This window comes from Sardina pilchardus, chromosome 4, assembly GCF_963854185.1.
Source record: "Sardina pilchardus chromosome 4, fSarPil1.1, whole genome shotgun sequence".
In the NCBI taxonomy this organism is placed as follows: Eukaryota; Metazoa; Chordata; class Actinopteri; order Clupeiformes; family Clupeidae; genus Sardina; species Sardina pilchardus.
The window spans coordinates 24,657,967-24,672,869 of record NC_084997.1 but is presented as its reverse complement, the minus strand read 5'-3'; the positions used below and the strand labels follow the sequence as shown (position 1 = coordinate 24,672,869).

Genomic DNA, 14,903 nt, shown 5'->3' with positions numbered 1-14,903 from the left:
AATCTAATTTATTTGTAAGCAAAATGTGAACATTTGTTTTATTTGTTTATTTCCTTCTTCAGTTCTCAGTAAACAAAAGCTTATGTGTTTCCCCCTTTGGTTGTCATGCTATCTGGTCCTGTTCCTCATACTCTGGGTAACAAATTCTTCCACTGTGTTTGCTTCTTTTCCTCATACCCTTCATTTTTAAAATAACAAGTAAAACAGTGTTGCAAGGCTAGAGACACAAATATGAGGAACTGCAATTTTAGGTCAGGTGCACACATGACCTAGTCCAAGACGAGTGCATGTGTATTATGTGATCAACCACACCCTAGTATATGCCATACCAGCATTTTCAACACTACATGTACTATTATGTTTAATGTGTATTATCTATATACGTGCTCCATACAGCAGATATATGTATAGTGCGGCACCTTAAATGTTACGTTAAAATGTTAATCTCATCAGTTTTCACTATATTAGCTTGAAATCTTTAATTTGCACAACCTAGAGGGAAAAATATGAATCATATGTCTTTAAAAAACTTGTAGCCTGTGGGTCATTCCACCTCAATTCAACAAATGCCTTCAAAAATACCATAGAGTAACAATTTAAACTAATTTAGCCAAAATATTAGCTTGATAAACCAAAAACATCCAGAGAAAAACTTTTTTTTCCTTTTTTTTAAAGTATATATTTTTGGGGTTTTTATGCCTTTAATGTGACAGGACAGTGTAGAGTGACAGGAAATGAGTGGGAGAGAGAGTAAGGGTGGGATCAGGAAAGGACCACAGGGCGGGAATCGTGCCATGACTGGGGCCTGAACATGTTTTTTTGGCACATTTGCAGCAAAGTTCAGATGTCATTATCTCAAAAAGCAAAACTATAAGATAAATAATCAATTTGGATGATATTTCATCTCCCCATAACAGAGGTATGACCACCTACTAATGAAATGAACGCTTCCCATCAATTCAATTACATGATCCCATTCCATTTTTGAACTATGACTTTTACCAGACTGAAGAGGCTCATATTGTAAACCTGGGTGGTCATCAAACTCAGAGTGGGAGTGTTTGCTACATGAATCATGCCCTTACAAATGTGTAAGACGATCATACTTCTCCATTTACGTGCACATAAAGAATGATGGGGGGGGAACAATGGGATTCTTGTATTCCTGGTCGCTTTAAAGCTCGAGCTATGATCATGGAGAGGTAAAGATTCAGGCAGGCCTGGGGGCAGTAGGATACATCAACAGTTGCATGTTCTCCAAAGCATCAACGTTTATTGCAGGAACCATCTTGCAATAGCCAATCATTCTGATTGGTATACATGTATCAACATGGAGAGAACAACATCCGATGAAGAAAACAATCAGGCATTTTTACATTTAAGACATTATGAAAACATAATGAAAGTAACATATTCTGTAAAGAAATCTTGCTTATAGGTAAAGAGTTCCCATCTGCACAGCACATATTCTCGCACAAAATATGCCACCCCACATACAAATTATATTACCCCACAGATCATACAGAATACAAAGGTAATGCTTTCTAGAGAATCATCAGAATCAGATATTCAGTGAGGGTCAGTGTGTGTGTGTGTGAGAGAGAGTGAGTGAGTGAGAGAGAGAGAGAGAGAGACAGGCAGAGATTGTGCATGACTAATGTGAAGAAATTAATACAGAATTTATCACTTCAACACATGAACAAAAAAGGTTTTAAGTCTATTACTTGTGTAATATGACATGAACACAACAGAGATACAATGCCATGAACATATCTAAACAATGATCTAATTTTCTCAGCTAGTCTTCCAGAGAGTTTTACTTGGTCAAAAAATCAAGATGTACCTTGTTAGTTTCCTTAGATGTTAAGTCTGTGGCTTTGGCTTGCAATTCTGTTAAACCAAACCTCATTTGAAATTTCACCCTGCGATTTCGGCCCGCACTTATGTCAGGCATGCTGACTGAGAAAGAGCCAATCTCTTTCATTCCAGGGTCATCTATATAGGTTGCATCAGGTGCTTCTGTGGAGAAGATCCTAAAGGTCATGCTAATCTGATCAACATTTATTGGTGAGAACTCATACTCTCTCTCATCATCATAATGAACTGCCTCATCTTTCTGGATGAATCTGTGGAAAAGATCAGTGCAGTAAACATAATCTTTTGCATTGTTTTCTCTGCGCTTCTCCTCTTTATGCACTGAAGGATCAAATGTCCTGGCTTCTGAGATGCCATATGTCAGTGCACTAACCCGTGAAGATATTATCCTGGGATTTTCTCCTATCCGAACTGCCCCCTTTGCCACAGCAAGATGAGCATCCACAGGGCACACAATTTTGCACCGTTGGGAAAATTGCCTTTTTATCTTTTCCTGCAAAATCTCACTAGATGCATAGCCACCAACTAAGAACAGGATGTTGATGTTAATCTCTGGAGTGGCAAAAATTTCTTTAATCAACTTTGTTATTTGTTTTAGGCTGTCTTTGTAGAAAGTTTTAAGCTTTGAATAAGTCACTTTAAATGAACCCTCAGACCAAGACACACCCTCCACGTCTTTGAAGTACTCATGCATTGCTTTCGTCTCCTCTGCCAACTTCGATAAGCTGTATGGACAAGGAATGAAAACATCCCTATTGTTTTTTACACACTTATACCTAGTGAAATCAAACATCATTTTCTGCAGCTCACTTGGGTAATCTGCTTCATATTGATCCCACAGTGTGTAGTTAAAGATGTCTCTGAGGAAAGATTTAAACTTGTTATCAACATTACTCCCACCTACATCACCTCCAGAGGCTTTATGTATTTCTTTTAGGAATCCACCTTCCAAAACCTTGTGCACTGCGATGTCAACGGTTCCACCTGTAAAAGAATATTGTAACTGGTCATGACTCCACATAATTGCTGAAAAAGTATGGATATTGTTGTTATCATATAACAAGACAAGACAAGAATGAACAGATATGATCAACTATGTGGTGATATAGTGAACTACCTCCACAGTCAACAACAATGTACTGTGTTCCAGGTTTTTGCTCCAGTGTATCTTGAAGTCCCTCAGCTATAAATCCTTTACTTGGTAGCTGTTTGCACCATGCAGATGCTGCTTCTGGTTCCAGACTGATGATCAGGTGTGATGAATTTGTCTCTGTCACCAGGCCTGCCTGACATGAAGATACAAAGAAAGGCTATGAATATACTGACTGTTGGAAAGGTAGCTTGGTATAGATGCCATAAAAACTAGTAAGTGAAATAGGCCTACCTTAGTGGCTGCTTCTCTCATAAACTGTTTGGCAGCTGGATCCCAGATTGCTGGCACAGTCAAAACCCAAGTCACATCAGAGGCAATGAATTTTTTCCCACTTGTGTGATGAGCAACCATTTCCAGGGCATGTCCTTTTAAATAACGCAGACTTTCTGAGAACACCTTCATGGCCGACATGGGCATCTGATTGGAAGCAGTGATCACCATGTGCCTGCTGATTGTCTGTTTTCAGTGGGTGATATTGATACTAATATTAATAAGTAGCCTACATTTGATTCACACACCACAATTTAGTCTCTGTTGGTTCGGCAAATGACTGCTGAATCTGTTGAAATGTCATTTGTGTGACGTTATTTAGCTTGGTATCTGGTTATACCATTGTTGTACCCACTAATAACATCTGGTCTGATATATTAGCTGCCGGTGAAACTATTTTATACCGTTAGCCTGCAAGCTTACGTAGGCTAATTTAGTTTAACGTCAGGCTTTTGCTAACGTCATACCGTACTGTTAACCAAAGATTCTAGAGTGCATGTTACGCTCATTTTAAACGACGCATTTATTCTAAAATCATGTCTAGCAAAGATTCTAGAACAGAGTAAGATGGATCAGTTGCGTCAAAAGAATGAAGTACGCTCCGAGTTCGACAGGGTGCCATTATGGTAAGCTCAGCGCAACATTTCAGACACAGTTCCAATCATATATACCCACCTAAACAGCCTTTTTTGCCTTTCCACTGAATAAGGAGGTATAGGCCTTTATTTAGTCAGATAATAGTTATTGCGCTGGTATAGATGGTTATGGTTATGGTTATAGTTATTTAGCAGACACCTTTGTCCAAAGCGACATACAAATAAATAACAATACAAATTAAATTAACAGTGACCAAGTATAAAAATAGGGAGAATACCAATAGCCTATTATCAATAAAACGGTATAAAACAATCATTTTAAGCACTAATCTAATGAGAAATAAAACAATAGATCACATCAATTCCGTTTGGGAGATACTAGCTAGCAGGCAAACTAACTTAACTATGTTATATTATCATAATTTGTCTTTTTTTCTACCTGTAGGTTAAGTTAACCTTTGTTTACAGCCATTGGCGCTTTACCGATCACTATGTAAGGTTGAGATGTCACTTAACATGGTAAAAACGACAGTCCCGGGGGGACTTGGCTTATTTAACCTAATTAAAGGTTAAACCTAATTTGGACCTTATTTAACTTGGTCTACAACTCTAACAGTATCTGTCCTTTTCATAATTGGCTGCTGTGTGCTGTGTTGTTCATAGACAGTGAAGCTGTCGCTCATCGCTCCCTTTCATTATCTCTACTGTGCGCAGTGTCGTGGCCACATACAGTTGGGACATAAAATAGTTTGACAGAGTTTAAGGCATGTTTAGTATGGCAGTTCTATTCATACACTACACAGTCTATCAGACATACGTATACGTCAACATACGTATTATCCGGCCAGTGATCCATCTTGCTCTGTTCTAGAATCGTTGATGTCTAGTGAGAGAGCTCTCTACATAAGAAAGGAGGCAGTATGGCAGCTGCCTTCCGTTTCGAACAGAGCCATTGATTTACAAAACACTTTTCTCTACTCTGCCTATTCATGGCACTACCTTCCAAAATATAGACTGATTAATCAATTTATCACACAACCCAGGTGGGAAGGCACTTAGAAAACTTAACAATCAGTTTTAAACTGTTTCAAACTGTTGTCAAAAACAGATATAGGCCTAGAAGGCAATCTAGCACTGAGAGGGAGCATGGGGTGGGAGAGAAAGCCTGTAGAGGAAGTCTGGTTCTAGCCTACTACAATTGGTTGGGCTGGTAGAAATGTAAAATTTACATAAACACAAAACACAACCTTAAAAATAATACAATAATAATAATAAAAAAAATCGGTAGCTCGAGTAGCTGCAGCCAACAGCCAGGGATGGGCTGTATTTCTGATACATGTAAACTGCTCACAAAAAGTAAGGAAACTTGACTTTGGCCCATTATATCTCCCCTTTAGTAATACCAACCAGTAAAGTGTTTCATATCATTTTTATCGTTGATTAGTCACCTTTACGACGAACTGGCTTCCCTGGTAAGAAATCAGAAACTATACAGGGAATGTAGTTTAATATGTCTCACGGAGACGTGGTTGACTAGCTCCATCCCTACTGCTAACGTTGAGCTACCTGGCTTTAGCGTGGCCCGTTTGGACAGAGACAATAAACTTTCTGGCAAGAAGAAGGGCGGTGGACTGGTGATTTACAGTAACGACAGATGGTGCAACCCCGGTCATGTTACAGTTAAAGAAACTGCATGTTGTAAGGATGTGGAGTTAATAGCAGTGAGCCTTCGACCGTATTACTTGCCGAGGGAATTCACGCATGCCATTGTTGTCTGTGTTTACGTCCCACCACGAGCCCTACCGGACGTAGCGTGTGACATCATTCACTCTACAATCGCAAGACTCCAAACTCAGCACACAGATGCTTTCTTTGCGATCTCTGGAGACTTTAACCACATAACACTGGATTCTACCCTCACAAATTTCTACCAGTTTGTTGATTGCCCGACTAGGAAAAACAGGACAATAGACCTCATGTATGCAAACGTGAGGGATGCATACAGCGCCACCCCCCTTCCCCCCCTCGGAAAATCAGATCACAACCTTGTTCACCTGCAACCAATGTACATACCTAAAGTGCAGAGGCTACCATGTGACACACGCACTTTCAGGAAGTGGACCCCAGGAGCAGATGAGGCTTTGAGAGACTGTTTTGAGTCCACTGACTGGAATGTACTACAGAATGGTGATTTGGAGGAGGCCACACATTGCATGACTGACTACCTGAACTTCTGTATGGATGTTGTTGTTCCCACAAGAACTGTGCGCTGCTTTCCAAACAACAAGCCTTGGATAACCAGCAATGTCAAGGCCCTTCTAAATAGGAAAAAGATGGCGTTCAAAGAGGGGAACCAGGCAGAGCTGAGGCAAGTGCAGGGGGAGCTCAAAGTCAGGCTGAAAGAGGCCAAGGAGGATTACAGGAAGAAGGTAGAACAGAAGCTGCAGGAGAACAACATGAAGGAGGTCTGGGATGGAATGAAGACCATCACTGGACTTAGGAAAAGCAGCAGCTCTGTGGAGGGCGATCTGGACAGGGCAAACCAGCTAAACCAGTTCTACAATAGGTTTGATTGCCCTGCTTCAGTGGACAATGGTCGTCCATCATCACCATCACCAGCACCATCAACTGCTACAGTGGACAATGGTCGTCCACCATCACCATCACCATCACCATCACTAGCACCATCAACTACGGACACTGCTCTTGCTGGCTTAACTGCCCAACTCACACCTCCCCCCTCACCCCCAGTGCAGCACGTCCCCTCCTCCCCTACCCCCCGGAGTGACCAATGCCTTGGTAACTCCTCACCCCCTCCCCTCCCCTCCCCCCTCATCATAACGGCAGATCAAGTTAGAGGACAGCTGAAGAAACTCCATCCCAGGAAAGCAGCCGGACCTGACGGACTGTGTCCAAGACTGCTCAAGGCCTGTGCTGCTGAACTGGGAGAGCCACTGGAGCATATCTTCAACCAAAGTCTACGTCTCGGGAAAGTCCCAACACTGTGGAAGACATCATGTCTTATCCCCGTCCCCAAGAAACCACATCCACGTGAGCTGAATGACTTCAGGCCAGTTGCTCTCACATCACACCTGATGAAGACCCTGGAGAGACTGGTTCTGGGGATACTTAGGCCACAGGTGCGCCATGCACTAGATCCGTTACAGTTTGCATACCAGGAGAAAGTGGGCGTCGACGATGCAATCTCCTACCTCCTACACAGGACACACTCTCACCTGGACAAGGGGAAAAGTGCTGTGAGAATCATGTTCTTTGACTTCTCTAGTGCTTTTAACACCATCCAACCCCCCAGATTGAGTGACAAGCTCCTGCAGATGGGTGTGGATGCTCATCTAGTATCCTGGATTGCAGACTACCTGACAGAGCGGCCACAGTTTGTCAGACTGAAGGACTGCCTCTCCAACACTGTAATCAGCAGCACAGGTGCACCACAGGGAACGGTGCTCTCTCCAGTCCTGTTCACCCTGTACACGTCCGACTTCTGCTACAACACGGAGTCATGTCACATGCAGAAGTTTTCAGACGATACTGCAATTGTGGGATGTATCAGGGATGGGCAGGAGGAGGAATACAGGAGCCTGGTGGAGGACTTTGTGCAATGGTGCAGACTCAACCACCTACAACTCAACACGACCAAGACCAAGGAGATGGTGGTAGATTTCAGGAGGTCTAAGCCTGCTCTGCTGCCAGTCACCATTGAGGAGGTCAATGTGGAGGTGGTGAACACATACAAGTACCTGGGCGTACATCTGGACGATAAACTGGACTGGTCAGTCAACACTGAAGCAATATACAAGAAAGGGCAGAGCAGGCTGTACTTCCTGAGGAGGCTGCGCTCCTTCAATGTCTGCAGCAAGCTCCTCTGGATGTTTTACCAGTCTGTTGTTGCCAGCGTCCTCTTCTATGCTGTGGCATGCTGGGGAGGAAGCACTAGGAAGAGGGATGCTGGGCGACTAGACAGGCTGGTAAGGAAGGCTGGCTCTGTTGTGGGAGCTGATCTGGAGTGCATCACTTCAGTATCAGACAAAAGGACCCTGAACAAGCTACACAGCATCCTGGACAATGACTGTCATCCACTCTACAGCATTATCATACAGCAGAAGAGCTTGATCAGCTGGAGACTACGCTCCATGACATGCACAACAGACAGACTGAGAAAGTCATTTGTACCCAGGGCCATACAACTGTACAATGCTTCACTGAAGGGAAAAGGAGAGTTGGACTTCTATGCATAGTATATCTGCACCTCCACCCTCTTATACACTTACATGGCATGACTTACATGTCTACCCTCATGTCTAACTCTTATATTATTACTATGTTAAGTTTATTTTAATTGCCCATATATTTATATAAGTACTGTTATTATTATTACTATGCTTACATTTTGTACTGTACATATTTATTACTGGTCACTAGAATTTTATCTTGCACTGTTGCACTGTTGGACTTATTTGCACTACCAACTTGACACACACCTCAGACTGGATCACAGTACCAATCCTCAGTACATTCATGCATACCTTATCTATAGTATTCTACTGCTCCTTTAGTCATTGTTGATTGTTGATTGTTGATTTGCTTTTTAATCTTCCTGTTTACATTGTTTACATTGTACTGTATGTTGTGTGTGGTGTCTTAAGCTGCTGGGACCTTGAATTTCCCCTTGGGGATCAATAAAGTATCTATCTATCTATCTATCTATCTTTACAATGAGGTATAGCTTGTAAGCATAGGGCAATCATGGAATGAGCAATACAGCCAAATGTCTGAGTAGTGCCAACCAAAAATGTGCCAAAAGGGCCAGTAATAGGGTTCTGCTGCCAGACATCTCGTTTTGGGCTTCAAGTGCTACCAGGTGAGTTTAGATACGTTAGACCGGCACATCCGGGAACTTGACTCGCGAGAAACGTTCCAGCCCCTTCTGGGGGGGAAACAAACAACGTCTCTCATTAGGCGCGTTCAAGTTGGCTGCGCAGCACAAAAACTGCGCAGCACAAGATGCACGTGGTTAAAAATCTGTCCACGATGGTCTAGATGGGCGTGTTTTCGACTCGGCAGTCGGTATCACATGGCCTCAACTTATCGCGGGAGCAAGGCGTGGCCAGGCGGCTGCTCCGCAAAAGAGCAGCCGGTCTGGAGGTACTGCGGAGAGCAGCGGAGCCTAGACCCTGCCTTCATGACGTCAGGTCTTTGCCCTAATTGGCTTTTACATCCCTGACGTGTGTGCAGGTGTTTAGATGCCTCCCCATATCCGCAAGAGTCCGTGCGGGTCCGTGCCTCGTGATTCGTCACATGGTCAAGTCTAGACCACGGGAAGTAGAGAGTGTACAACTTCATAGCAGCGTTTGTATCCCTGCCCCTGCTGCCGCCGGCAAATCTCGCTGCTGCAAAAGGTCAACTTGAACGCGCCTATAAACTCCAATGCAAATTAGGGTCAATAAACGTAATTCGTACCGAAATCGTAGGGTTAAATGATAACAGAAAACACAACGAATCAATAGGACCACTCAATATATTACCACTTTGCGGTCGTTGTCCGTGAAAAATACGTTCAAAAGCTTAATTCAATCAAAGTAAAAACATGTCCCTTCCGTCTCCCGAGTAGCCTTGCTAAAAAGGCCATATGGTATTAGAAGCGGTCATGTGACCAAGTAGTTACGTTCCCTTTGGCAGTGGCAGACTCGGTGATTGTTATATATTTTGTGTGCGTCCATTATTAAGTAAGTAACCCTTTGTATTCTTACTGTATCTTTGTTTCATGCCTGTAATGTATCCTTGTTTCCTGCCTGTAATGACGGTGGTGATTTAGTTTAATGAAGCTGCTTGAATCCGTTTGTAAATTAGCTTAGCCTTTTTGGTAATGTGAATTATACATGCTAAATTGCTAAGTTCGTTTGAACACTATTTTGTTATTGTACATGTGTATGTCTTTCCCTGTATTGAAATAGTACCATGTCATGATTGTAAAGGGTGAATTTATATGATTAAGATACGTGCAAGTTAATAGATGTATCGCTATATGTTGGTCAGCTTGAGTACACGTGTGAATCACGTTCTATAGGCATGGTGTAATACCGTCTTTTTCTGGCCTCACGAGGGCGCTTGTACACGGTACAATTTGGTTTAATAGAGAGGTTTATAAGAGACATTACATATAATGCTAATGTGGATTATTTTCTGTGTGTTTAAATTGCAGAACCACACACATATTCCTAGACAATTTAAGTGCCTTGCACTGACCACTATTTAATACAACTCCCTGAAGAAACTGGCTGTCTGGACCTTCTTTATTTTCATTCTAATCGGATGACTCCTCAGTGTTCACACCCACCCCGGACTAACTTCTCTACAAGCCTGCTAGCAGTAGCAGTGGCCAGTGTCATACCCGGACATACTCGTATCTCATTGAATCTCCAGTTAAATAACTAAATTGTTTTCCTGTATTTTTGGCCTCTTATTTTAATTGTAATGTTGTGTAGTTGACTGACAGGCTTGGATGTAAAGTATGTTCGTTAGATAATTCCAAGATATGATCATTTCTGTCATAGCCGATAGCCTAGCTGCTAGTGTTAGCCAAGTGTTAGCCTAGACAGAGCCCCTTTAGGGAGAGCCAGTCCACTTCCTATTAACTCCATTGTACCGGATTGTTCCTGCAATCTGTTGAAATTCCGCTAGGGGCGCTGCCGAGCAAGTGATAAATGAATTGTGGTCTATGGAGCTAGGAGGCTAAAACTCGTTTTTTTCACTGTTGACAACTTCATTTCTCAATGTACATTGTCCTAGTAGCTACCTGAGTATAGGTTTTCCACTGGAAATGAAATAAAAAGTCACTCATGTCCTTTCTGCTTTTCATAGGATGGGCCGCTTTCCGTGTAACATGCTAGCATTTAGCTCATGGATGCTGATTGGTCAGCGAGAAATCGCGACCGATTACGACGACGTCGTGAAGCTGAACCTTCTTTTAGGTCTATGGCCGTAAAGTGGTTCGCTTTTGTGTCACGTGACATGAAAACTTTTAAAGGGTTTTTAGAAATAACAACACATATAGAAAATTGCATTGGTCAGCTAATTGTCAAGTCAAGTTATCCTGCATCGCATGCATTAATGCAATTTCAGGAGAAAAAATGATATAAAGACAAATGTGGTATTGGGGGGTTCAGCTCCATTGCCACCCATTCATTCATCACTTGCTCGCGATCGCCCTCTAGTTGCAGTACCATGCGGAAGTATTTCGCTAGTGGTCCTTCTCCCCTTATTAGACATTCTCTGGCCTAGATTTCCATTTTCGTTGGTCTGATTGATTTTTGGTGTAGCCTAATGTTAGGGGTTCTTAGCTTTGTGGTTGGTACACCCAACCACACAGCAACTTCTCGGCATGTCTGTCTACCGCGAACACTGATCTATAAATAATAAGTTATTCGTTATAGATCAGTGACCGTGAACAACACCTGTTCACTTTGCCTTGTTTCAGGCTTGTTCTGAGGGCTTGTTTTCCCCCAAAAAGGGGCGTGGCGCAAACAACCTGCTCTGTGTGATGCGGCTCCGGTCTAACGTATACCGGGATTAGATTCTGGAGCCAGTGGCAATTCCATATCTCCAGAATATGGGACCAAATGCCATCCTCCAGGATGACAACGCTCGCCCCCATAGAGCTGGGATCATCAGAGAGTACCTCCAGAATTTGGGAGTGGAGAGGATAGAATGGCCTGCCGTGACGTGAGTCCAGACCTCAACCCAATTGAACACTTGAAGGATCAGCTTGGGCGTGCTGTATGTGCCAGAGCCACCAGCAGAAGCAGGTTGGCTGACTTAACAGATCCTTATCGAGGAATGGAATGCCATCCCACAGCAGAATGTAGCCAGGTTGGTGACCAGCATGAGAACAGCTGTTGTGGCTGCATATGGATCCTCTACACGCTACTGAGGACTGAGTATGAAATGAACAAATGTATGCCTAACATGTTTTGTTTTCCTCATTTCTGTGGGAGAGTGCAATCGTCAATGCTTGAAGTAACAAAAGTGAATTCCAACAGCATAACAGGCCATTTTTGTTGGTACTACTTACACGTTTGCTTGTGTTGCTCATTCCATGGGAGCCCAATGCTTACAAGCTGTACCTCATTGTAAAGGTGACTAATAAATGATGAACATGACATAAAACACTTTAGTGATTGGTATTATGAAAGTGGAGATATAATGGGCCAAAGTCAAGTTTCCTTACTTTTCGTGAGCGTTTTGTTTAAAATAAGTATTTCAAATAAAAAATGCATTATATAACTTGTATTTTATTTTGTTGAAGAAAATGGCTTTGTATTTTGTATCATGTATTTGCATGTATTTTTGTAGTTTAAAAATATTTTCAAATATGTTTGGCAAAACCAATAGTATACTTTTGGAGATGTAAAAGAGTGAAATACTCTGACTTGCTCGGAATTGTCTGTGATCATAATATTGAGATTCAGGAAGATGATCCAGTGCAAGATGGGTAACTTACAGTAGATTGCTCACACACACGATACAAAGTATACTGACAGTTCTCAGAGACTTTGAGAAACAGATACAGTATCTCTATGAAATATGGCCAGCATTTTGTTTTAAGGCATCAGGAGAGGGGTTTACATAACACACATGCATAGGCCTATACTGCACAATTACAGCGCCCTCCACAATTATTGGTACCCCTGGTTAAGATGCGTTAAAAGGCTTAAAATGAATAATTTTTTTATTTTAGAAGCATACCCTCACACTGAAAATTGTAGAAAAATGTAACCTTTAACTCAAGTGAATTTTAAGGTGGGAAAAAAAAACCCTGACTGAGAAATAATTTCATAAAATCACCTGTTCCACAATTATTGGCACCCCTAACAATTCCTAGGAAATAAATGTAATTAAAGTATTTCTGTCATTTCTACAGTAGTTTACAAAGTCAATCAGAGTATGTAGGAACATTTATTTAGTAATTCTTAACATCCTGTTTCCCTGGGCTATAAATATGACGTGACACAGAGGCCATTTCTCTTCAACATGGGAAAGACAAAGGAACACACTGTTCAAGTAAGGCAGATGTGTGTCGACCTTCACAAGTAAGGCAATGGCTACAAGAAAATAGCCACTCGCACACCTGCCCGTATCTATGGTCAGAGTCGTTAAGAAGTTTAAAACAACTGGAACAGTGGTAAACAAGCCTGGAAGAGGACGCAAGTTTATTTTGCCACCACGCATAGTGAGGAGGATAAGAGAAATAAAAAAATCTCCAAAACTCACTGTTACAGAATTGCATCAAATGGTTGCATCTTGAGGTCACAAAGTCTCCAAAACAACCATCAGGCGCTATCTACATGCCAACAAGTTGTTTGGGAGGCATGCACGGAAAAATCATAAGCACAAACGTCTGGAGCGGTACTGGGCCTTCAACTGGGACCGTGTGCTTTGGTCAGATGAGACAAAGTTAGAGCTTTTTGGCAACAAACACTCTAAGTGGGTCTGGCGTAACAAAAAGATGAGTATGCAGAACAGCACCTCATGCCCACTGTGAAGTATGGGGGAGGATCGGTGATGCTGTGGGCCTGTTTCTCTTCCAAAGGGCCTGGGAACCTTGTTAGGGTGCATGGAATCATGAATGCTTTGAAATACCAGAATACATTTTAAATCAGAATCTGGTGGCCTCTGCCCGAAAGCTGAAGATGGGTCGTCGTCACTGGGTCTTTCAGCAAGATAATGACCCTAAACATATGACCAAGTCTACACAGAAATGGTTCACCAGACACCGTATCAAGCTCCTACCATGGCCATCTCAGTTCCCAGACCTCAACCCCATTGAAAACCTGTGGGGTGAGCTGAAGAGGAGAGTGCAGAGGAGAGAACCCAGGTCGTTGGATGATTTGGAGATTTTGTTCAAAGAGGAATGGTCGAAGATCCCTCTTTCTGTTTTCTCTACAGTAATTTCCCACATATAAGCCGCATTGTGTATAAGCCGCAGGACAGTGTTTTATGCAAGTTAAAAGAAACAAAACCATATTAACACCATAATAACTACTGCCCTGTATTAACCTCATAGCTGAAGAAATTTTGCAAAATCAATGTATAAGCTGCGGCTAATAGTCGGGAAATTACGGGTAATCTTGTGAAACATTATAAGACAAGATTAGGTGCTGTTTTATTAGCAAAAGGGGGTTGTACAAAGCATTAACATCAGGGGTACCAATAATTGTGGCACACATGATTTGATGTAAAATAATTATTTCTTAATGTGGGATTTTTTTCCTTCTAAATAAATGCACTTGTATTAAAGGTTGGATTTTACGCTTGTTTTAATTGTGGTCCTATATTATTTGGGAAAAAAAATGAATTTAATAGAAGCTAGCCACTATTACACTCAACACCTACGTACAGTATTTGCATCCAAGCTAGGTTTCAGGTTGCATACAACACGCAGGAGCACTGCATTATTCTTGACATGACATTGGAATTGTATTGCTTAAACGCCTGCTTACAATAATACATCATGAAATATTTTTTGATGCCAGCTTACCTTATTGTAAAGGTCCATTTTGAAATTCTGAAAGAAGCTGTCCTTGCTTTGGGGATTCATTTTGTATGTCATCAAAGCATCATAGCCAAAATGCCGGAAATTTCCTTGTTCATCAAACAGAATGCAAGTTGGAGTCTTTAGGGTGCTTTGTCCATGTTCCTCCCCCCAAACAGGACATCTAATCGCATCAGGCTTCGATCTAACACAGTAGCAATATCCACTGTAAGCTGTACCAAAGTCAATGGCTATGATCCAAAATGTAGAATCTGCCATATTTGTAAATCACATTGATGTTTTATGAAAATGCTGCTGTGTTTGTCCAGTGTATTAGGGTATGGTGTTGGTTGCACCATACAGGATGTTTCTTCCGTTAAACCTGAGTCTTTTATAGTCCCCACCAAGTGAGAAATAAAATCATGTTCTCAGCCAGCCAAGTAAGCCAGCCCATTTAAAG

The 14,903-nt window shown here is 42.0% G+C and overlaps 1 protein-coding gene across 1 annotated transcript; it reads right to left on the bottom strand.

Annotated features, from left to right (window-relative positions):
* Positions 1-1,261: 1,261 nt before the first annotated feature.
* LOC134078668 (heat shock 70 kDa protein 12A-like) lies at positions 1,262-14,786 on the bottom strand. Its single transcript, XM_062534770.1, has 4 exons — positions 14,450-14,786; positions 3,260-3,484; positions 2,993-3,161; positions 1,262-2,859 (listed from the first exon to the last, which is right to left on the bottom strand). Exons 1-4 carry the CDS (start codon positions 14,720-14,722, stop codon positions 1,817-1,819), a joined length of 1,710 nt encoding a protein of 569 aa, XP_062390754.1. The 5' UTR covers positions 14,723-14,786; the 3' UTR covers positions 1,262-1,816.
* Positions 14,787-14,903: the final 117 nt, after the last annotated feature.